The following is a 23,964-nucleotide window of genomic DNA, read 5'->3' on the forward strand; positions in this document are numbered from 1 at the left end:
ATTTATTATATTTATATGACTAAAAAACATTTATAAATCAATTTGTGACAAAGTATTAATATAATTGCTATAATAACAAGAATATTTGAGTAAAACTGAAGCATATAATATATATATATAAGTTATATAAATACTAAAAATTATTATATATATATATATATATTTTTAACATACATATATATATATATATAGTTTACTGTAATATTATATAACATTATTATATATAAGAATTTTTCTCTATATTTCCGCATTTATATCATAACACAAATCATTTTTATGCATTTAAACTCATTTGCCTTTATTTTTATTATAATCTTTTTTATTGAAATAACTATTAAAGTCTATATAATCTAAGTTTATATAAGCTATAGTACATTGCATACAATAATATACTATATAATCATTATATTTGCCATATTTTTATAAACATCAAACAAATGTTATTTGTATAGCAATTTCGTATATATTTTACATAATTAAAACAAAATTCATTTATTAGTTTAATATATCATAATTATTTTGACTTAATTAATTGTTAGATAAAATAAAAAATATCAAAAAATCATTTATTTTTTAATATTATGCATTATTATTAAATTAATGATTATATGTTGAAAATAACCACTTTTTATTAAAGATTTATTTATCAATTTCTGTTATATTATTTGAATATATATTTCATTTGTTGAAATGTTGAAACACACATAATATAAAAGACTACTATTTACTACTATAACAGCTATTTATAAGAATAAAACTTAATAATATTATACAGACATTGCTATTTTAATTTTAGTAATTTGTATTTTATTCAAATTATAATACAATTGTATTAAAAATAAAATTAGAAATATATATATATTTAAATACTTTACAATTTCAATTTATTAAATTGAGTTTAATTTAAGTTTAAATCTTAAATTAATTAAAATTGGACCAAAGTTTTAAATATTAATTATAAATGTTTATAAATAGTTTAATTTCTGTTATTTTTAGAAAAGTTTGAATTTGTTCACTATTTGCTTTTATTGTATGTATTGTATTTAGAGATGGGCAAATAGAAAGTTTCTAATAAATTTCCCTGAAAAAGTTTCTAGAAAGTTTCTCAGGAATAAATTTCTATAGAAATTTAACTTTTTTGTTATACTATGGGATCCCCATATCTATAGATATTGTAAAACTATAAATATATTAATGAGACATATAATACTATACATATAATATTATACTATATAATGTAGATTACTGTATAATACTATATTATACAAATGGGATACCTATATAAATAATTATAATTATTTAATAATAATCAGTTTTGTAAAATTTTATTCACCATTTTATTATATCATAGTTTAATATAATTAAATAAATAATTTTTTTACTTTAATTAATAATTAAAATACTGATACTAATATTTAAATATTACTTATAAAAACAATGTTAAAGATAACAAATATCGACAAAACAAAATTAACATGGGGATCCCATAAATAGAAATTTCTTTTAGAAACTTTCTAGAAATTTCTCTATTATTTTATAAATTTCTCTTTTTTGCCAACACTAATTGTATTTGAGTAAAATACTTTATAGAGTAAAGTATATATAGTATGTTTATATATATATAATAAAYATGATATAATATACCTTATATATATTATTATAATATATGTAGAAATATTTTAGTTGTGGTAATAATAATAATAATAATAATAATAATAATAATAATAATAATAATAATAATAATAATCAAATAGTTATTATATTTATGCGTTAAACGGTTGTTTCCAAGGTAGCACTGGTAGTTCAAAGACATTATAAGACTAACCAACCTAACAAAAGACAAGTAACAAAACCTATATATAAAGTTTGGATAAATTTTGTATATAAAATAAATCATCACCTTTTATACAATTATTAACTCTCTAAACATTGAATTGGATAAACATATGTCAATACTTTAGTGAATAGTAAATTCATAAATTATTTTTACAAAAAATTGTTATCAATTTGAAACTTTGTGTCAATAGTTGAATACAATAATCGAAATGATGCCTGACTTTAGAAAACATCTGTTTTTGGCGTTAAAAGTATTATTTGTGATCTTTGTTGTTATACTTATGATATTATGGATAGTAATAGCCGTACAATCGGTCAAAGAGTTGCAATCGTACGAAACATTAGGGAGAAAACAGGGCACACAAGAAAAGGGCAAGTTTTATGATAAGCAATGGTTTGAACGGAATCGGTCTATGGTTATAGTCAACACACTATTCTATGAAGCCATCGCACTGGTAGTCATTGGTGGTGTACTCATAAATTATAGATACATAGCTCACATGTCAATCATAGTATTGATCATTCATTGGTTTGTCAATCACAACCGATTAGCTGAAAATTCATGGATTGCAAGCAAAGAGTTCACAGCTTCTCATATCATCCACTTCTTGATTTGGGTGTCGGGACTTGTGCTCATATACTTCATCAAAGAGTCGACTGGTAGTGATGTTGATGATAGTGGTAATAGTTTTAAAGAATCTTTGAAGAGTCGCTCAAAAGTAGCTAATGGTAACCCAAACGGCAATTCTAAAGCATAAAAAACAGTTGTATTCAAAATATATCTGTCCTCAAAAAGGGGTTTGTCTTAAAAGTATTAATAGTATTAATAGTATTTTCATTATTTTAATAGAATTTGTTTTAATTTTTTATTTATTTTAATGAAAATATTTTCCTTTCCTTTACTTTACTTTAATTTCATTAAAATCTAAATATTTATTTTATAAATCTATGACTTTAAATATATAATATTTACACAAACTGTGTGTAAACTTTTATTTGAATTTATATTTAATTATAGAGTAAATTATGTTAATTTCTAAAATAATATTGATAAGAAATTTGATAACAAAACATTAATGTGGGTCAATTTAAATTCTCTATAACTTTCCATTTATTAAATAAAGTCTATCATAAATAGTTTATTGTGTGAGATAAAACAATTTGCATCTAAAAAACTATATTAAATATTAATAATTTTATAGAATATAAAAGCTATTATAAATGTTATAATTTTTAAAAGATTGTTTTGAGGAATATTTAGGTCATTTGTTTGTGGGATTAATCAATCAATAAGTGTGTTATTCCGTTAGCAATAAAAACACGAATATCGACTAATATTTAATGTATTCCTAATGCATGTTATGATGTGTTAAATGAAAGTTTGAAATATTTGTAAGATTTAATGATTGAAGTCTTAAATGTTTTATGAAATTATCGTACAATTTATGCATATATTTAAGCAACAATTTTATATTGATATTAATAGTGTTATCTAGCTTATATTTGGCAAAAATTTTTATTTCATATATAAGTTTACTTATTAATATTTTAAAAATAGTTTCTTAACCAGTTATAACAATTTTCTAGTAAACAAAATTTATACTGTCTATTATATAAAACTCTTAATATTATGTAATATAATATAAAATATTGCATTAAAGATTATAATATCGATTGACAAGTTATAGTGAAAGAGTAATTAGTATATGTAATGCTTGAATACAATATTACAGTACATAGAAAATTGTATTTTTTAAACAATACATATTAATACTGTATATGAATTATAAACAACAACATACAGTATATTAGAAAACGTATCAATGATATTATAAAAGCACAGCAATCTTAATAACTATTATATTATATTTATAGTAAAATAAAATTATTATTATTCAATTCATTCAATTTTATATATACAACAAAAATCACTATACAGTATATAATGTTATTATATTATTGATATTTACTGAAAATATGTGTAAATCAATATACTGTATAGTAATAGATAGTGTATAAATAATAACAATAATACAGTAGTATAACTAATTTAATATCAATAATACTCTTTTATGTAACAAAATTATCTTTAAACTAATAAATTTTACTTAATTTAAGTAAAAACATTATTTTATTTATTTATTATATCTATTTTGAAATTTTATTATAATTTACATTTTAGTGTTTTTTAGTTATTATATACCGGTACTAACATTATTTTATACTAATTTTATAATAGTCATATTAATGTACTAAATTATTAATGTAAATTTATTTAATTTTAATTCTTATATAAAATAATAAAAATTAAATCATAAAATAAGTATATCAAAATTATTTCACAAAATAATATAAACAATAAAATAATAAAACTTAATAAACAATATAATACAATAAAAATGTACATGTATAAATAAAATTGACTTTTTTTTGCCAATGCATCTTTGATTGATAATTGTTATCACAATTTGTTGTTTGTATTTAATGATTGATTGCAACACATAATATACTCTAACAATATATAATTGCCTCAAATAATTCAATATTCAATAAATTAGACTATAAAATGTGAATTATTTGCATGATATTTGTGATTGGGATCACATGGGATCAGCCACCAAACCATAGGTCCCGTTCCACACACTTCTGTCATTAACTTTTTAGCTTTCAATTTAGTAGTCTTTGTTGTCAGAGACGATGACTTGTGGTCTTGACTTTTGCTCTTAACGTATCTGTCTATAGCAGTCTCATTGGCACATATAGCCTGAATCTGTATACAGAATATTCATTAGTAAAACAAATATTTAAATTGAAAATCAAATATTAAAAAAGCCTTTTCACAAATTGATAAACAAATAACTGGAAAACTACCTGATCAGTGAGCACTGCCACTACAAATAGACCAAATAGTAGGGCTTCTATGAGCAATACACTCGTATGTATCCTAATGTATGAAATATAATTTTTAAAAATAGGTATAAAATTCAATTATAAAATTTTTATAATCTCTTATTTGCAAAATTGTAATTTTAAATTAATTTATAATTACATTCTTTGTTGAGAATCGAGTTTGGATTTGAGGAAAGACCATATAATTGATAATAAAATATATATACAGGCAGTACCTATGTTTGCATACAATATACAGGTATTTAATCAATAATAATTTGGTTGTATAATACAGTAATAATAGTAAATTTTAGCTATTGTTTTATTACCTGTATATACCAAAAATAATATGAAATATTTCTGATTCAGTTCTCCAACACAGTTATTAATCCTACAAATTATATATATATTTAATATCATATTCATATATTAAGTCAAATTTTTAAGATTAAACACAACAAATGTAGGTAAATATTAGTTAGAGATAATCAAGTTATTGAGGACAGGGACGTGAGGGAGACGACTGGTTTTGTGTTAAACAAACATTTAAAAAAACATTGAAAAATTCAATTTAAAAATATTATCTATGAATAACATAAGTAAAACGTTTTGCAATAAATATTAGAAATTACGGTAATATAAATTTAGATGACAATCATAATTAAATCATTAAAATTATAAATATTTATTAGTATTGGGAAAGGCATACCACGGGCAGTGGTGATCCATTTTACGGACACACCGCTCACATATACGGCAGTGGTGTGCGCGCGGAGGTCTATACATCTGACAGCGGGAACACACCGACCAATTGTGGCCACTGTTGTCATCTTTTTTAGCAAATAAATGATTTGAACTGAGATCCTGTCCGTTGTCTTTATGTTGCGGTTGCGGTACAACTCCCGGGTCGCTGATCGATGCCTTCAGGTGTGACCATACAAGCAATAAAAGGATTAACTGAAACAGTCCTATACTTATGACTATTGCCCACAAACTATAAAATTAAAAAACAAATTATAACTATTTAATACAATTATTAAAACAATACTATTACTGGTATTACTAATTATACCTCACATCCAATGGTAATACAATCCATTGAATAAATGCATAGTCAGTATATATGACAATCAAATATATGGATATTAGACAAGTGATGCCACACGGATCACACCGCGACCGGGACACTGTCATTACGGATAAATATAACTCAGATAACCATATTATTACCGATACTTTAAGCTCAGGTACTAAAACCTAACTGTACGGCAAAGCATTTGCTGCATTAAATGAGGGACCGTTTAGTTAGTGCTGTAATACAACATTCAATAATAAAGTATATTAACATTTCAAGGCAAACAACATATCATTACTATTAAAGTTAGTTTAAATTCATTTTTGGGAAAAATTACTTTTTTTGTTTAATTATTCAATTATATATATTTTGTAATACTATTGTGTAATTAGTTATATATGAAATAGAATATACAGTCTATAAAAATAATTATATAATGAAATATTATTTTTAAAAATTACTAATGAATTAATTTACTTATTCTTATACTACTGTATATTACAATAAGTAGTGTAAAGCATAATATAAAATTAAATTATCGGTTGAATATTGAAATGATTATTAAATAAATTATTAAATCATTTTATGGCAAATCTTTGTTATAAACAACAAATTGAAAAACATTTATATTGTATAATATTACTATTTATTAAACATTAATCAATAATTAATTAGTACTTTAATCATATATTACTGATATTAATCTTTTGTCCATTTAATGCATAGACATATACATCATTGTCTGAATTATTGTTTAAATTAAACCATTGATTTAGTATACGTTTGGAGTATTTGTCAGTTTTGGACTCTAATCTCGACTTATCATTCAAAATGCTGTTTATTTCAAGTTTTGCTATTTGATCGGATCGTTCACCTAATGTCGCACCCGATGTCGTCGCACTGACCACTCGCTCGGGTTTCTTCCGATTTGTGTTGCCAACGGTAACAGTTGTGTCTCTGCATTGACACTCACTTTGGAATAGTTCACAAACACGTTGTCCTTCATTGGGACATATCTTGAAATTTTCAAAATCAATGTTTTTATCAAATTTCAAATTAATCAATAGCTTCTTAATCACTTCTAAGTAGTCATTAGTCTGGGGATCAAATGGAGTAGATAATAGACCTGGCGATGACCTCATAGACCGGTCTCGATAGTGAGAATCACCGTTACTATCGACGACAGGTTCGCTAAAATCCCAGTCAAAGTCTTGCATAAAAATGTCTCCAAATTGTGTCAGCAGTGACACTGAAAACCCAGATTTGTCGGGGCTGTCAACGAGTTCGACGCCGCGTAAGAAATATTTGCGAAAATCAGGAAAACTTATATCCTGTGGATCGCTGACCAACAGTGGTAAGTGAAGGGATGACGGATTAGTCATTTCTTTTACGGATTCAAATGAAAACAATAAATTGTTATAACTGTTGGACGCAATTAATAGTTCCCGTTTGTGATCGCCTTTTTCAATAATCACTGATTTTATATTATTGATCATCGATTTCTTCATGTGTCGCATCTGAAGTAACTGTAATTAAGAAATAAATGATTAATTTTTTACAATCAATAAAATTAATAACATTCAAGTATTGTACACTGCGTTTCGGATTTCGCCAGTCAACCACAAATAGGTGACAATCGGTTGCGACAAACTGTTGATTTGGATTCAGTTGGGATTGACTGAATTTGGTCATCAGTTCCCAGACGTGAAACGTTTTATAATCGCCGATATTATTGAAAACAGTGACAACTGGACTACCGGGAAGTCGTGAATCGCAATACAGTAGACGATTGTCTTCGCCATAGAAAAATTGATGATTATTAGAAGAATCCCATTGAAGACCGGTTTGTTGATCACCGCTAGATATAGGTTGGCGACCACCAAATGTTTGGTCATCATAGGTATCGATTACTTTTCCTACTTCTATGTCATAGCAATGTATGACATTCCAGTTTTTATATGACAAAAGCAATTGATTGTCTAACATATCATTTCGGTGACAATAACTGAATAAACAGTTTTGGTTTAAATTTCTCGATTTTAGAGATGAAATTTTCTTAAGATAGAGATTTGTTTCGTTACTGTCATCACAACCAGAGGACCGATCGTTAAACTTGAATATACAGACTCTAGTCCTCGACAGTGACTGTATTTTATCGCCCGATTCATTAACATTTAGATCAATGATTGGTTGCTTTGATAAGTATTTAAAGCGATAGAGAGTAGACCAGCGGTCAGTCCACTGGCGAAACGGCTTACAGTCAGTTGACTCGTCCGCTGCTAAAACATGTCTGTCATCGCTGTCTGTCACAAGTGACAGACCATTGATCTCATCTCTCACTGACCACAACAACATCTTCTGGTTGCTGTTGAGCTCACATTTCACGAGACAATCAGTGTTAACCTCGCGATCGCCGTACAGTTGGCGATGTTTGTCCACATAAAACGGTAGTGACGGATGTCGGGCATAAAAGTCGGCCAATTTGTTGTGTTTGGCCGCACTATTGGCGCTTAACAGTCCGGCACCGTTATAGTCGGGAAGCGCTGTGTAGTCAAAGAGATTATATGTCTGATTGAGTGACGAAACACTCTCGAAGACGTTCAAGAAGTTGGGAGCGGTGTATGTGTTGGCCATTGAGTCGGATGTGTGACATATCAACCGTACGGACACTCATTAGTAATACAATTGGATTTACAATACGTTTTCAATTCAAATAATTTGTTCAAATGTTTTCAAACAAATCATATGACATTTTATATCATATAACTATCAATTACGTCCAATAATTATATTTATCTATTCATACAATCATATGGTTTCACTGTTTATATATTATTACGTTATTTATTGTAAAATATTAATATACAAAACTTTAAATTAATTATTAATACAATATTATTATTATTATACCAGTAATACATTTACCTATAAATTATAGTTATTATACAATATATTATATATTTTTTAATTTGTTAAATAAGTTTTATTATATTTCAAAATATTTATAACTATTTATACAACTAATGTATTGTTTATGTGATATACTATAGTCATAATTGTTTGTCATTTTGTTATTTATATCGTTAAATAATTTAAATAATTTTATAGTTATTAATGACTAATATTATCAATTTGATTAATTTAACGTTTAACTAAGTTTTTATTACAAATTTTTAATTAACTAATTAGTTTTATAACTTAATTACAATATTTATATAAATTAATTATAAAGTTATTAAAAGTATAGTATAGTGTATATGAGTACTTAAATACTGTTATTATTATAATTTATTTAATTATTGTGCAATCAATTGATGACATTATTTATAAAAATATTAGTCATTTAAATATTAATAGTATTTAAATAAACATTTGATTCAATGGTCTAAATAGTGTTTACTATAAGTAAGTGATTAATAAAAACATGAAATGATATTTTGTTATTCAATACATTTGTTTACTTTTAATATTTTTTGTTAAAATTGTTTATATTATTATTATTATTAGATAACGATATGATTATCTGTTTTGTTGACACCACTGGTGATGGTATACCACATGATTGTCATCTGTTAGTCGCGTGAAGATTGAAAACACAATACAAACAAACTGTTGGATGGCTTTGTTAGACAAACAGATCGACACAATGAAATCACTTAAACATTACCGACGGGGAGACGTTATTATGACTGTTAGGCCACTGGTTTATGTGGTGGCCGACCAAATGAAGGGCCGAATTTGTGACTATTGTCTAACAGCTCGACCATCGCTGATGTCATGCAGTGATTGTGAGCAACAATTATATTGCAATCAGATCTGTCAACACAACGATTGGGATTATCATAGACTTGAATGTCCGACACTAGCCTATAGTCCAACCATTAAATCGGCCGAAAAATTGATGATTCGCTTATGGCTTGCAATACAAGACAATCGCGATATAGTTGACAAACAGTATCCACTGCCTAACGGACAATATTTATCACTTAACGACCTTAAAGTGAACAATGACTTCGACAAAGACTTGTTTCTCTTTGGATCGGATGAGACACAACTTAATGAGATTTTAAGTGAAGTCATCGAAGCAGTGAGTGATGAAGACTTAGATGAAAACATTTCTATGAAAGATAAAGCTTTGATTCAATTCAAGTCATTAGTCGAGACATTCAATGAATGTAAAATACATTTTGATTTGTATACTCTTTGGCAACTATTTCTCAAAGTCTGGAGCAATGTCTTGACTATAGATGTGTTAGACTTTGATAATGAAGAGTGTGCTTATGGTCTGTTCATTGAATCCGCTTCATTGAACCACTCGTGCGAACCGAACGCTTGTTACGTGAGTTATGGTACACGTCTTCAGGTGCGAGCAATCAAACCGATTAAACCAAACGATGAAATATTTATTTCTTACATTGATTTGGCAAATGATACTTCGGTTCGACAAAAAATGCTTAAATCTTTTCACGTTATATGCGATTGTCTTAAGTGTCGGAACAACACTAGTGACTCAAATATAGATTACAGTTTGTTTCACAAACTAAACAACGATTTTGGTCACAAGTTTTTTACTCTTATGAATGTAAAGAATGGATTGACATCCAGTATAGCGGAGTTGATATCCATTGCCGATGAGTTAGTGCCTTATTATGACAATATTTTTCCAGATTTTTATCCACAAAAAAGTTTATATTTAGTAAAATACTTAAAACTGATACTTTTGAATGTGATTGAGACCAAAACTGCGGCCATTAATCGAGAATTTGTTGCATTTGTTTTGAAAAACGTAAGCATCACTCACGGTGTCGACCACAAGATCTACCGTAAAGTGTGTGTCGTCCGTCACATAACACTTCTAGACTTGGAGTCGGACACCGACCATATGCTGCAAACTCTTAAGTCGAAACCAATTTCGGCGCTCAAGAAGTACACTATATATTCTATAATACTTGTTATTTTATGCTTTATTTTTTACAATAACTTTGATTTAATATATCAACATTTTTTCCTTTAGTCTACGGTATATATAGCACATAGTTTTTAGTCATATATACTGTGTATATATATAAATTTTATGCTGTGGTAAACAAATTATAACTAAAACGATATAGAAATCAACAAATTATTGATTGATTGCTCATTAATTGCATTTTGCTTAAAACTTCTCTTTAAGAGAAATGTAAATTTTATCAATGAAATACAATATATTATAATACAATTACAATATCTGTATTTTATATAATTTTTGAATAATAAATAAAAATAAATAAATATTTTGTCACACACTCTAAAACATTAAATTATTAATATTAAAACATCATAGATGTTAATCGTTAACTATTAGCTGTAATATATAAATTTATTATAAATTATATGGTTATTATTAAAATATACTGTATTTTTATAAGTTATAATAAATTAATAATTTCAGATAAATTGTGGCTTAAGACAGTTGACAACTTCGAGACGATTGATTTGAGTGGCATTAGCCATAAAATCTTGTACGCCATCGAAGGTAAGGCCTGGCAATGTGTCCAAACGTAAGGACCGCAATTTGGACAGTCTTTCGAGTGACTCCAGTGTGCGATCAGTTATATCCAGGTTTTTGAGACAAAGTTGTTTAAGATGTGGCAACAACTCGTCCAACTGTGACAAAGACATGTCTGACAATGACTTATATAAAGCACTTTTATTTCTTTCGTTGGCATCGATGTCATTGATATCACCCGTTAATAACTCATGTTTGCCGCCACTAATTAATGATAGGCTTTCCAGTTGTCGACAATTTTTAATTACAATCAGAATTGAGTTGTCATCAAAAACTGAGTGAAAATTTTTGTATCTTTTGGTTTCTTCAATATGTAATTGTTTCAAATGAGTTAATTGACTCAAACCAGCCAACAGTGCATTGTTTCTGACAGTCCGACGGCTCTGCAAAACTATCTTCAGTGAAGTCAGTTCTGAAAATTCTTTGCCAATTCTGTCAAACAATTGTTGGTCGCAATCAAATACTTTGATTCGCAGATCCAGCACTTGTAAGTCGCGACCATTACCTTAGTTTTGTGAAATTAAAATATAAAATATAGAAAATAATATATCAGTAATTCTTCCAGACTTACCATTTAATAGTCCATCAATTATTGAGGTTTTGTGGTTGTTATGATCAGCAGCGGCAATAAATGTGTGTATCTTAAGGCCTAACAATTGCAAATGATTGCCATAATTATCGAGAACAGAGTCGTCTAAATTAAAATATTTAAGATTTGCCAATCCTTTGGTTATTATCTCTAGCGAAGTCTCATTATATACAGAAACCGTTAGGTGTGTCATATTAGGGAACCAATCAACTAACAGTTTGATAGACTTCATGTCCAGTGCTCGACATCTTGTTATATGAAGTTCATTCAACATAACCAAGTGATTGGTTAGTGTAAAGATAATATCATAGTTAGTGGTGGCCAAAGCAAACCGCATTTCAGGACATTTAGCAAACTTCATGACCCGAATGTTTGGCATTTTAGACACTACATAATCAAACACCTGTCCATTGAACACATACTCTCCATTAGAGATGTGAACACCATTTAGTCGACAGCCGTAAGTTAAATGATGACAATTCTCAAGAAAACTGTCGGCTTGTCTTAGGAAGAAACGACTCACTTGACGGCACACGAAGACATCGGTTAGCGGTAAGTATCGAAGCATATGATGAAAGCTATGCTCATCCAAATCGGTGATGTGTTTTGGGTGTCGGATCAGCTCCACAGAGCCCTTAACGATGTGACTTAATGTATCCATCAGTGAATCGGTTAATGAATTCAATGAATTCATTACTAATACTGCATGACATCAATGCATAAATTCATTGGATTCTCTGTTGTTAAAAACAACTCATTAACTTAATTAATGATTAATTTTAATCGACACTTATTTTTGTTCCCATTATTGCTTCAATAATCAGTTGACTATCGATAATATTATATTAAATTACAGTATTATTGTGTCACTCTGTTATATATACTCTATATATATGAATGAATATCGCTTTCTATGTTGAAGTTTCACTCAAATATCGATCACCTTTTTTTAGTACAACTATTATACGAAACAGTTATGCCATAGGACTGGATATCCACTATCTAACAGCACATTCAATATCCCATATATTCTGTATGTGCGATGAAATCTCTCCCAATGACAGAGTTTATTATATTATACACACAAACGTCTACTGTATAAAGTCTACAGAATTATGTATTGCTTTTGCGGTATTTAACAGCAAAAGTCACTTTGAAAATGCCATACAATCTGTGCCCTATTGTATGTAATATACAATAAGTTATATAACATTATCATTGTATTCAAAACCATTACCATCAATGTGGTTGAGACATACATTCACAAGAAATCATTAAAACCACTGTTATATCACTGAAAATAACAACAACAAAAACCATAAGATTTTCAGCTTAATTATTATTAACTTAATTATTTATTTTATTATAGCATAAAATTGTTTGTGTCATAAAATAAAAGCAAAACTTAATTAAATTCATAGATAATTTCATTTATGTGTGATATAAAACACAAGTTATTATTAAACTATTTCAAAATATTGAGTTAGTATATCAATTTAAATAACATTTAATATTATTAAATATAATATATTTATTATCTGCAATCTTATCAAATAGCGTTATGTGCTATTTTAATCACTATTACTTTTTTATTATTAAAATAATAAACTACATGTACAGTTATATTTTGAAATAACTTATCTATATCTATATTTGTTATTAATAAAATCTCATTATATATTTTTCAATTATAACAGCTATTTAAAATATATTTATTTTTTATTATATGAAAAACTATTTTATATTAAAAAATAATTTGACTATTTAACTAATATATAAGCATTACAGAATATTTACATAAATTAAATTTGATAATTGAAAATTAATTATTGAAAATTAATTATTGAAATTATTAATAATTATAATTAATTAATAAGACGTTAAAATATTAATGTTAAACTGTGTCCACACAGTTGTCAGTTTACACAAAATATAATATTTTGTAATTTATTATAATTTACACATTAGTAAATATTATTTGAAATTATTTGAATAATTATTTGAAACAAAAAAAAATATTTTATTTATTGAATATAATCCTTATAATAAAAATTGTAATTTACAATTGCTATTTTTTTATAATTTATTTTATTATTTTAATATGTGATTTTTATTATCGTTTAATTCAATTTTTATTTTAGAATTTTATGATGTTATTATATATTTTTAACCATATCAATTCAATGATAATAAATACTAATAATTATATTTTCAATACTTATGATAACATTTATTATTTATTTCTGATTGTTAGAGACTTTTACATATCTGTTGTTGTAATTGTTATTATTCAAGATATTATATACAATATCTTCATATTATATATTGTATATTGTATTTCTAATTTTAAGTTTTGTTACCTTAAATAAATTATTTGAGATATATGTGAATTTGATAATAAACCTGTAATAATAACCTAACATTTAAATATATTCTGTATTATAATTTATTTAATAATTATTTGCTTCAGTCTTTAAATATCAACAAATAATTATTTTTAGATATTATGGTTATTTTAGTAGATATCTTAAAATATATTAAAAAATATTTTGACCATATTTTTTAATCTATAATAATAATAATAATAATAATATACTATAAAATAAACTACATATTGATATATTACAGTATAATTAAACATTAAATTCTTGAAAAATCTCATAAAATATTGTTTACTAAATATTATTATTATTTATTATTAATTTATAATAATTTTTAATATAAATTGGTCTAGGCTGCTTAATTTATAGAGCAATATACATATGCATAATAATAAACATTTTAAAATTGAAAATAAGTTAAAATAATATGTTAATTATTCTCTTATGTTTACTTATTAAATTATAAATTATAGTATGTATTAGCTATACAGTATAATATAGCCTATATTGCATTTATATTAATTGCATTAATAAAAACCTAACATTAAAAGCATTAACATTTATAATACAGTATAATACAGCTGTATTATACATTAGTAATTTGTAAAATTATAGTAAATTATAATACCATAGATTCATATCCATTGGGAATATATTATCACATTTTTAGCAATCTTATTGTTGATTGATATGTGAATTATAATTCAAAACACAGTTTTATTAGTTAATTACATTTATTATAATATTTATTAAATAATTTTCTTTTGAGATTTTTTTTATTGATCATGATAATAAACTTAAATTTAATGAAACATAATAATAACTAACTAAACATGAAATTAACTTATTAATAAATATTTATTTATCTATTATTTGTTTGACGTAAACATATTACATTTAACTTTGTTATTAAAATTTTATTATTAGACTGTTTCAATATAACTTACATAATTTATAAAATTATTATACAATATTTAATGCAATATAAACATTAGTTCAGATAAAATGAGAAAAAACATAAATACTAACTTTCATTTATAACTTTTAAAAATAAAAACAAAACATAATTTATAGCTTACCATTAGATTCTCTTAAATGTGAGCTTTTAAATAGTATGCCATATGTCTATGTTTGTTTTTAAATTATAATGGCAAACACGAAGAAAGTCACCCCTATGAAGATAAACATCACCCGCCGGAAGACACTCGAGTGGCTATGGAACCAAGGCCACCGGGACCCGAAATACCTTATGGATGCCTCGGGTGCATCCCGGGCAACGGTATATCGGGTAATGAAGAGGTTGGAAACAGGGGAAGGTGTCCAACGGAGGCCCGGAACCGGTAGATCTCCAATTTTGACACCCAATGACCGACGTCGACTCACTCAATTGGCCTTAAATCACCCGAAGAAAAGTTCATCGGGACTTGCGGGTGTAATGGCCAGAAGAGGAAGTCCGTCGGTCTCTCGGGTAACAATTTGGAGGTCATTAAAACGATCCGGGCTTCTTAAATGGCTACCGAAACCCGTTACCAAATTGACACCACTCCATAAGCAAAAACGCTTAGAGTGGTGTCAGGCCAACCTCGGGCGGGACTGGCTCAATGTCCTATTAACGGACGAGAGTTACTTCCAACTCTACCGCCACAAAGTCAAGATGTGGGCGCGAAAAAGACCCGAAAAACAAGTCCCAAAACACGGCCCTGCAATAATGGTATGGGGAGGCATCAGTGCTCGTGGGACGTCAACACTTGGCATGGCCAGAGGTACAATAACGGCCGAAAGATATCAAGATATCTTAGATGAAAACTTGGCCACAATAGATGTCTTATATCCGGAAGGATTTGTCTTCCAACAAGACAATGCACCTCCTCATACGGCCCGGTCCACAAAGGAATACTTTGCGAAACAGGGTCAAGAGGTGCTGGACTGGCCACCCAACTCTCCCGACTTAAATCCCATAGAAAACTTATGGCGATTAATGAAGGATGCGTTGGAAAAGGAAACCCAACGCACCACTGAAAACTGGATGGACAAAATCCAGGATATTTGGGATAGAGAGGCTCCCAAACACTTAGTCATTAGTCGGGAGCATGAATTCCCGACTTCAAAAGTGTATTGCGGCCAATGGGGACCGAATAAAATATTGATTTTTTTGAATTAATTATATTAGTTATTATATTTTATATTTTTTATAATAAATTATTAAATAAATTTAATTATAATTATATTTAATTGAAATAAAGAAATCTCATTTTATCTGAAACTAAGTTTACAGTATTTAAGTACTGTATTTAATACAGTGTATTACATATACAGTACTGTACAATACAATCATGTACTGTAGTATTATATGATATTACTGTATTGTAAATAGTATTTTACATATTTACCAGAGATTTAGCAAATGTGATCACATATGTGCTTATTTAATGGGTAGTATTTTTTACTATTTAATAATATATAGTATTATTAGTTTATATAATGTATATTTCATGGATCTAATCAAATATTTAATAGCTATAAAAATTCACTTGTTCAATTCAAATAAGCTATAAATTATACTTAAATATAAATAGTGATACCCTATAAGCTATAGTTTTATGTGACAAATATTCACAATATTGCTCGATATATAACATTGATTATCAATTATTTTATCAATATTTATGTTTATAAAGTCATCCTATTTATATGATAAGCTTTTTATTAGTATGTATTATGCAATTGAAATATTATTTTTTATGATATTTTGTCGATAAAATATAAACAAACAATATTATACTGTACTAAATATTAATATGTTTAATGAGAAACATATGTTATATTTTATAAAAATAATATAGCATATAATATACAGTATATTGAAATATTTGAATTTATTGTACAGTATTAGTAGTTATACTAGTGTTTGCTTTTGTAACATAATTTGCATTTATTATGACTTTTTTCAGTGTGTTTATAACCCGTATAAATAATTCATAGTTAATATATTTTCCATAAATTTCAATTCCGATAAGTGATATAAACGCTACTGATTTTAACGATATTAAACGAAATATTGACTTTTTTTAAATCTGCGCAAATATTTTGCTATAATTAATACAAAACAGTATGACTTCCATCTCGAGTCACAAAATATCACATAATTATACATTCATTTAATAAAAATACTGTATTATTATTATTTAATAATTATTTAATAATTATTTAATAATTATTATTATAGAATCTATAATATAGATTTTATACTTACTATTTATGCTCTAGAATTTATTTTATAGATTTAATTAACAATTAAATAAAATATTGATATAACTCTCTAATAAATTATTTTATTTTATATTTTCATAAATAGACAATAATTTCAACAACAAAAAAATATTAACTGTAGTTTATTTTTTGTATTAGTTGGATAAAAATTTTAAAAATAATAATTATAAAATAATGATATAAAGAATTTATGCTAAGTATGTAAAAATAATTAAACATAAACTAATGATTCACTAATTCATGAATATCTGTTAGTAATGCAATTGTTAAATATGATATACTAGAATACAAATACACTAATCTTTAATAAAAATATAATTAAAATATGTATCAAAGTTAGTGTTAGTAATTATCAAATAATATACAAAACAGAGATATATATATATATAAATAAAGGATATGAATATTACTATTATTAGTATTCATTTATTAGGACAATGTGTCCGTTATCTGCATCGAGAAGTACAGTGTGTCCATTGGGTATGATATAACAGGCATTTTTGACGCCAACTAAACAGGGTATACCATATTCTCGGGCAATGACAGCTCCGTGTGATACTAGTCCACCAATTTCGGTGATAATACCACTTATCATTGGTAGATAAGGACTCCAACCAATATCAGTACAATAAGTAACCAGTATATCTCCCGGCTTTACATCACAATATATGCAATTAATAGTTATTATAGTATAATAATTATATTAATAAATACCTGAATATTTTTTGCGTCATCAAAACACTTGGCTACACATGCTTTGGCTGTTATACTTCCCGTACAAACCGGAGTACCCGGTATTTTAGCTTTCGGATTCAAATTTTGAAGTAAATCATTTTTATCTATAAGCTATTTTATATATTTAATATTATAGTATGTATACTCATAACAATTTATATAATAAATAAAAATATTTGATTTATTGAAACTCACATTACGTGGTCTAATATCAGGTCCAACGGACATCTCTTCATAAATATTTTGATCGAGTTTTTGATAAATCCTTTTTCTCTGTTTGGCTTTCATCACAATCTTCGGCACTCGAGTTTCAGTTAAAATCTTCAACTCTTGTAGTGACACAAAGTATATAAGCTCTGGATCTGGTATACGTCCCTCTTTATAACACATCATTTCTCCCATTTTACGTAACAATTGCCGAAACTTATCAATACATTTGATGTCAATAAGTTTGGATTCTTCTCTATGAGCTATAGAGCTCTGACAGTAGGGTATAATCCACTTCTTTAACAACCACTTCTGTTTTGTTGATAGAGATGTCTTAAGCTTAGAGAGGTGTTCATCGATTGTTGGAAGTATTTCTTGATTTGAATTTTCTTTAAACGGAATCATTGTTTGTATTGTTGTCACTAATAATGTCATATTTTCAGACCATGTTTTTGATAATACATCCCATTCTTTATAACCTCTAAAACCATAATCTTTCATAAAATGTTTATACAATACAGCTGTCTCTTCGTTATTATTTTCAAGCCATTCAAGTGCTTCTTCAGGTGTCATATCTTTAAATTTTTTCGGATCTTTTATAGATTTTGCCAATTGTTTTATAGCTTTCGGTACATCAGCACTGACTATACTATTGCCAGTCATTGATAATACGTTTGCAAAGTCAATGTATAGATTACTATTTGAAGTAACATCTAAACAGTAAAGTTATTTAGTAATAAAATTAATTTTAAAATTTTTCCTTAAGTTTATAAAGTTTAGTGTCTAATATATATAAATATTTTACCAATATTTCCATTTGATAAAACTGATAACAGCATTAAATTATGTATCGATGATTTAGTAGACACTTCCAGATGAATGTCAAGAGCCTTAAAATTAATTATTTTGTTAAACATTTTAAAACATTAATTACATAAACTAACTGTTAATACACAATACCTCAGCCATAATGTTTAAGTTATCACAAAATACACGAAACATTTCAAATGAGTTATTATAAGTTTTGTCTCTAATAAAACTTATGTCTTGTTTTTGTTGAATAAATTTTTTGAGTTTCTTTCCAGAGGTTAGACTTTTGAGGGCCGACTTTTGTATCGCTATTTTTGTTTTAAGCGATAAAATACCGTTCCTTTCAAAAGCGTCTTCTCTAAGCTGTTCGTCTTCAACTGGATGTCCAAAAGCGGCTAAAGTTAACGCTTTATTAAGAAATGTCTCGTATTGTTTCGGTGCGAACTGGAAAAATCCTACCTTTTTGTCAATGAAATGAAAATATTATTTAATAACATTTAATAAACATTTTTTTAAAAATAAGTCAAACATCTTTTAATGAGAAGAAAACGGCATTGTTTTGAATGGTAACCGCTTGTAATGGGCGCCGATAGGCATTATATTTCATACCAAATGGCTTTACATATCGCTCCTTAAAGTAAACCAAATATTTATAGTTTTAATTATTAGCATTAATCAGTAATCATGTAATAAATTAAATAATGTAAAGCTAACTGATAACTGCAACCACATTGCGGGAAATATAGCCGTCATATGGAGTGTCGAGATGGCGCCGGGCATTACTTCACCTAAATTAGCTCTAGTGTTATACTCGGCCTCATCGAGATGTCCCGTATCGAACTCGTGTGTCAGTTCCCACTCATTATAAGCGTTCAAATTAGTGACCGGACGGGACTGAAACATATAATATAAGCCATCTTTAAGTCCCCATTCAATATCCCGTTCGCACCCAAAATAGTATTGTAGTTTAAGACCAATTTCACCTAAAGTTTTGATTTGATCGTCACTTAAACAACATTTACTTGCATTTGAATCATTGGTTTGAATTTCAATGCCCGCACCCGAGTCTGTCTTGATTTTCATAACAGACTCTTTAGCGCCAATTATTATATCATTTATTGATTTAATACACCTTTGATTGTCATATGAATTGAACTCCATATCAACTATTAAACTAATATTATCGGGATTAACTGCCGCCGATACAACACTCTATTCAAATTTAATTAAATAATTAAATAATATTATAATTTTGTTATTGATTTTAATTTCTAAATACTTCTCCAATTCCATAGTTTGCATTAATTATTATTTTATTAGGCGTACCGTTCACTGGATCACAAGTAAACATAACACCTGCGACATCACAATCAACCATCTCTTGGACCACAACAGCCATCGGACTGTTAATCAACTGTCCGTATCCTCGTTTGTATTCCACAGCAATTATATTGAACTGAGAGGACCAACACTTAAGTACAGACTCACATATTTCGTTCAGACCCTTAATTCCCAAATATGTTGTCATCTGACCGGCAGCTGACATGTCCTCTGAATCCTCGCCGCACGCCGACGAACGGACCGCTACAACAATATCATCTGTGTTACCATTAGTTTGTAATTTCTGAAGAGAATCTCTTATGGATGACTTAATAACTAACGGCATCTCTATCTTTAAGAAGTTATTCATCACATTTTGACACTCTTCTTGAAAATTCTCTTTTTTCTCAGACCATGAAATTGTTTGAAGTCTTTCTATAGCTTTATCTAAATCTGGATTTTCTTTCAAAAGAAATTGATATGCATTTGTGGTTACAATGAATCCATTCGGTACTATAAAGCAATTGTCATCCAATTTACTCAATACTTTCAATTTACTCAATGAAGATCCCTTTCCACCCGACAACTCTTCATTCATAGCATTTTCGTCTTCAAAATTTAACACTAAATCTTGTGATTGTCTTTTTTTAAATACATGAAACAAATGGGTGTTTGTCTTAATTGCTATCATTTCACTTATGATATCCTGATTTTCCAATATAAATCCCAACCCATTGTGACCATTGATAGTTAAATTAATAATATTATTATCTTTAATAATCAAATTATTGACTATCATTTCTTTGCCATTAATTTGTAATTTAAAATTTGATGGAAAGATATTCTGATTGTTATTGTCAATCAAATACATTTGAGGTATAAATGTTTGTATTGGATAAATGCATCCATGAGATGCCAGTGCCCATCCATAATACATACTAAATATAAACAATTATAAATTTATTTTTATTTATTTTTTTGGAATAAAATTTTTACCATTTATTTTGATTATGTTTTGGCGTAATTTTGATAATTTCTAATGCAATTCCTTTCTAGAAATATATTAAAATTAGTAAAATTATGTAATTATTTATCAAAAATTAAGTAAATTTACTTACATTAGTATACGCTGAAAATAGATATTTATCAAAATTATTGACAAAATAATTATCTGATGTTTTGTAATAAGCTTTAGATCGGGTCCCCCAAAGAAACAGTTCTTTATTGATCTCATTGTCAATCTTCAAAGTGGCTCTTAATTGACCGCAAACAACATACCTGTCCTCAAATATATTTTCCAGTTTGACTCCCATTCCGTTCATCTCTTTTGCCAAATACTTGTTATCGCCGTTAGATTTGTAGTCAAAGACTTCTGAAGTTGAAAACCAAAACAAACGCATTTCGATAAAGAATTTTTGGTTATTTTTATCGGTTAAGAATCCGTTGAATTTAACTCTCCATCTTTGAAAGGGTGCCAACACTTCCAGCAAAAGACCCGGAAATTTATATTCATTTTTATTTGAAATGTTATATGAAATGCCAGTTTCATTGCATTTATAATAATCATTATCTCCCAAATCAATAAATATTTTATAATTATATTGTATAGCAATTATTTGTTCACTTTTCTCATCAATGACTGGTTTAGTTTTTAAACTAATATTTAACATTGATTTAAATGAGTTGACACCATAAATAACAATTATTTCCTCTTTTTCCTAATATTTAATTATTGATAAAAATAATTATAACATAAAATTTATTTAAATAAATAAATTATTGTCACCTTATTTGGTAACTCTGTTTGCCATAACTGGTCTCTCGCAAGAATACCAGAGTTTGTTAAATCTGATGTTATATCAAAACAATTAATCCAATCCTTATGCAAACTCTTATGTTTGCAAATATCTGATAAAATTGTATTCTTCATAATAGATATATTTTATGATTTATTGATATTATTTAATGATAATTCTTAACAATTACTATACCAATTATTATTAATTATTAACACTTAAAAATTAGTTAAAATTATTAAAGTTTAGAAAATTGTAACACAAAATATAAAGTTATTTGAATAAATTAGATAAATTTTATGTGAAACATTAAAATAACTTATAAAAAATAAACAATTAATATAAAATAAAAATTTAAAAAGATATTTAAATTAACTCTTTTTAATTTCAATAAACGTTTTAATCATATCATCTTAATATAATACAGTTATAAAGTAATTTATTTGTTCAAAATGTTAATTTAAATCGTTATAATTTAAGTTTCGTATCGTGATGTACAATATTATACAGTGGATAAAGTGCAAAAAAACTAATCTATAATATACTTAATAAAAATTTTGTATAAATATATTCAATATCTTTATTTAATTATATATATTTATAATTTTGAATGTATTGAAGGTCAAAAATTGGCAAAAAATATAATGATTTATACTCATAATTAAGATTGTGATTATTGTTGATAAATATATTATATGGCATAGAGTTATCATAATTAGCTACTAAATTATTATTAGCAAAAAATATTTAAGTTTATACAATGAATATTATAAATAAACTTAAACAGCAGTTACTGTCAATAATTAGACATAAAACTTACAAATAGTAGTAACACTCCTAAATAGTTTCCAATTTTATAGATCCCATTCATTTAGGACATCAATTAAATTAGAAAAACAGGTTTACAATGAAATTAAAATCCAATGACATATCTAATAAAACAACAATTATTTTTATAAAACTTTTGATAGACAGGTTGGGAACAATTGAATTCATAAATAATAAGCTATTTTTGTTATACAATTAAATAATGTATAGACGATTATACTGTATATGTAGTTGATGTTACAGTGCTTCACCTATTTATTTCAAAGTGTTTTTAAAAACTATTTCAATAGTGAACGTATTTATTTCAATACTTAAATCTATGCTTTATTATAATAAATTTAATACTTATTAAACATCTTAAAACTCACAAATAGTTTATTAAGAATTTCAGATAATTATAATTTTGAACTCTTTAAGTAAATAAGATTTTTATTTTTAAAAATTTAATCAAAAATACATTTATAAACAATAAACAAAAGTATCTTAATTATGTAAAGTATACATTAAATAAATAATATTGAAATAAATAAGTTTACTTTTGAAATAACTGTGTTCACAATGAAATAAATATGTTTACTATTGAAATAGTTATGAAACAATCTATTTATTACATTTAATGACTAAAAACAAACAAAAATAAAACAAAAATATTTCTAAAATATTTTATATAAAAATACAAT

At 26.5% G+C, this 23,964-nt stretch overlaps 5 protein-coding genes across 5 annotated transcripts; 1 reads left to right on the forward strand and 4 right to left on the reverse strand.

Annotated features, from left to right (window-relative positions):
* Positions 1-4,227: 4,227 nt before the first annotated feature.
* LOC128958214 (palmitoyltransferase ZDHHC3-like) lies at positions 4,228-6,049 on the reverse strand. Its single transcript, XM_054304033.1, has 6 exons — positions 5,798-6,049; positions 5,435-5,719; positions 5,055-5,116; positions 4,886-4,961; positions 4,708-4,780; positions 4,228-4,606 (listed from the first exon to the last, which is right to left on the reverse strand). The coding sequence occupies exons 1-6, from the start codon at positions 5,917-5,919 to the stop codon at positions 4,391-4,393; spliced, it is 834 nt and encodes a 277-aa protein (XP_054160008.1). The 5' UTR covers positions 5,920-6,049; the 3' UTR covers positions 4,228-4,390.
* Positions 6,050-6,483: 434 nt separating this feature from the next.
* Positions 6,484-8,562, reverse strand: LOC128960251 (uncharacterized). The gene is made up of 2 exons (XM_054306326.1): positions 7,394-8,562; positions 6,484-7,326 (listed from the first exon to the last, which is right to left on the reverse strand). Exons 1-2 carry the CDS (start codon positions 8,432-8,434, stop codon positions 6,484-6,486), a joined length of 1,884 nt encoding a protein of 627 aa, XP_054162301.1. The 5' UTR covers positions 8,435-8,562.
* A 589-nt stretch (positions 8,563-9,151) lies between these two features.
* LOC128958523 (N-lysine methyltransferase SMYD2-A-like) lies at positions 9,152-10,950 on the forward strand. The gene is made up of 2 exons (XM_054304397.1): positions 9,152-9,205; positions 9,308-10,950. The coding sequence occupies exon 2, from the start codon at positions 9,417-9,419 to the stop codon at positions 10,812-10,814; it is 1,398 nt and encodes a 465-aa protein (XP_054160372.1). The 5' UTR covers positions 9,152-9,205; positions 9,308-9,416; the 3' UTR covers positions 10,815-10,950.
* A 219-nt stretch (positions 10,951-11,169) lies between these two features.
* On the reverse strand, positions 11,170-13,329 carry LOC128958448 (uncharacterized). The gene is made up of 2 exons (XM_054304308.1): positions 11,920-13,329; positions 11,170-11,853 (listed from the first exon to the last, which is right to left on the reverse strand). The coding sequence occupies exons 1-2, from the start codon at positions 12,629-12,631 to the stop codon at positions 11,228-11,230; spliced, it is 1,338 nt and encodes a 445-aa protein (XP_054160283.1). The 5' UTR covers positions 12,632-13,329; the 3' UTR covers positions 11,170-11,227.
* A 4,674-nt stretch (positions 13,330-18,003) lies between these two features.
* On the reverse strand, positions 18,004-22,590 carry LOC128960271 (putative phosphoenolpyruvate synthase). The gene is made up of 12 exons (XM_054306346.1): positions 22,447-22,590; positions 22,285-22,378; positions 21,779-22,230; positions 21,657-21,712; positions 20,620-21,598; positions 20,055-20,552; positions 19,870-19,971; positions 19,491-19,799; positions 19,336-19,420; positions 18,519-19,243; positions 18,303-18,434; positions 18,004-18,240 (listed from the first exon to the last, which is right to left on the reverse strand). Exons 1-12 carry the CDS (start codon positions 22,588-22,590, stop codon positions 18,004-18,006), a joined length of 3,813 nt encoding a protein of 1,270 aa, XP_054162321.1.
* Between the last annotated feature and the right edge of the window lie 1,374 nt (positions 22,591-23,964).

This window comes from Oppia nitens, unplaced genomic scaffold, assembly GCF_028296485.1.
Source record: "Oppia nitens isolate AA-2021 unplaced genomic scaffold, nextdenovo-longstitch-racon4-pilon3 scaffold13_pilon_pilon_pilon, whole genome shotgun sequence".
Lineage (NCBI taxonomy): Eukaryota > Metazoa > Arthropoda > Arachnida > Sarcoptiformes > Oppiidae > Oppia > Oppia nitens.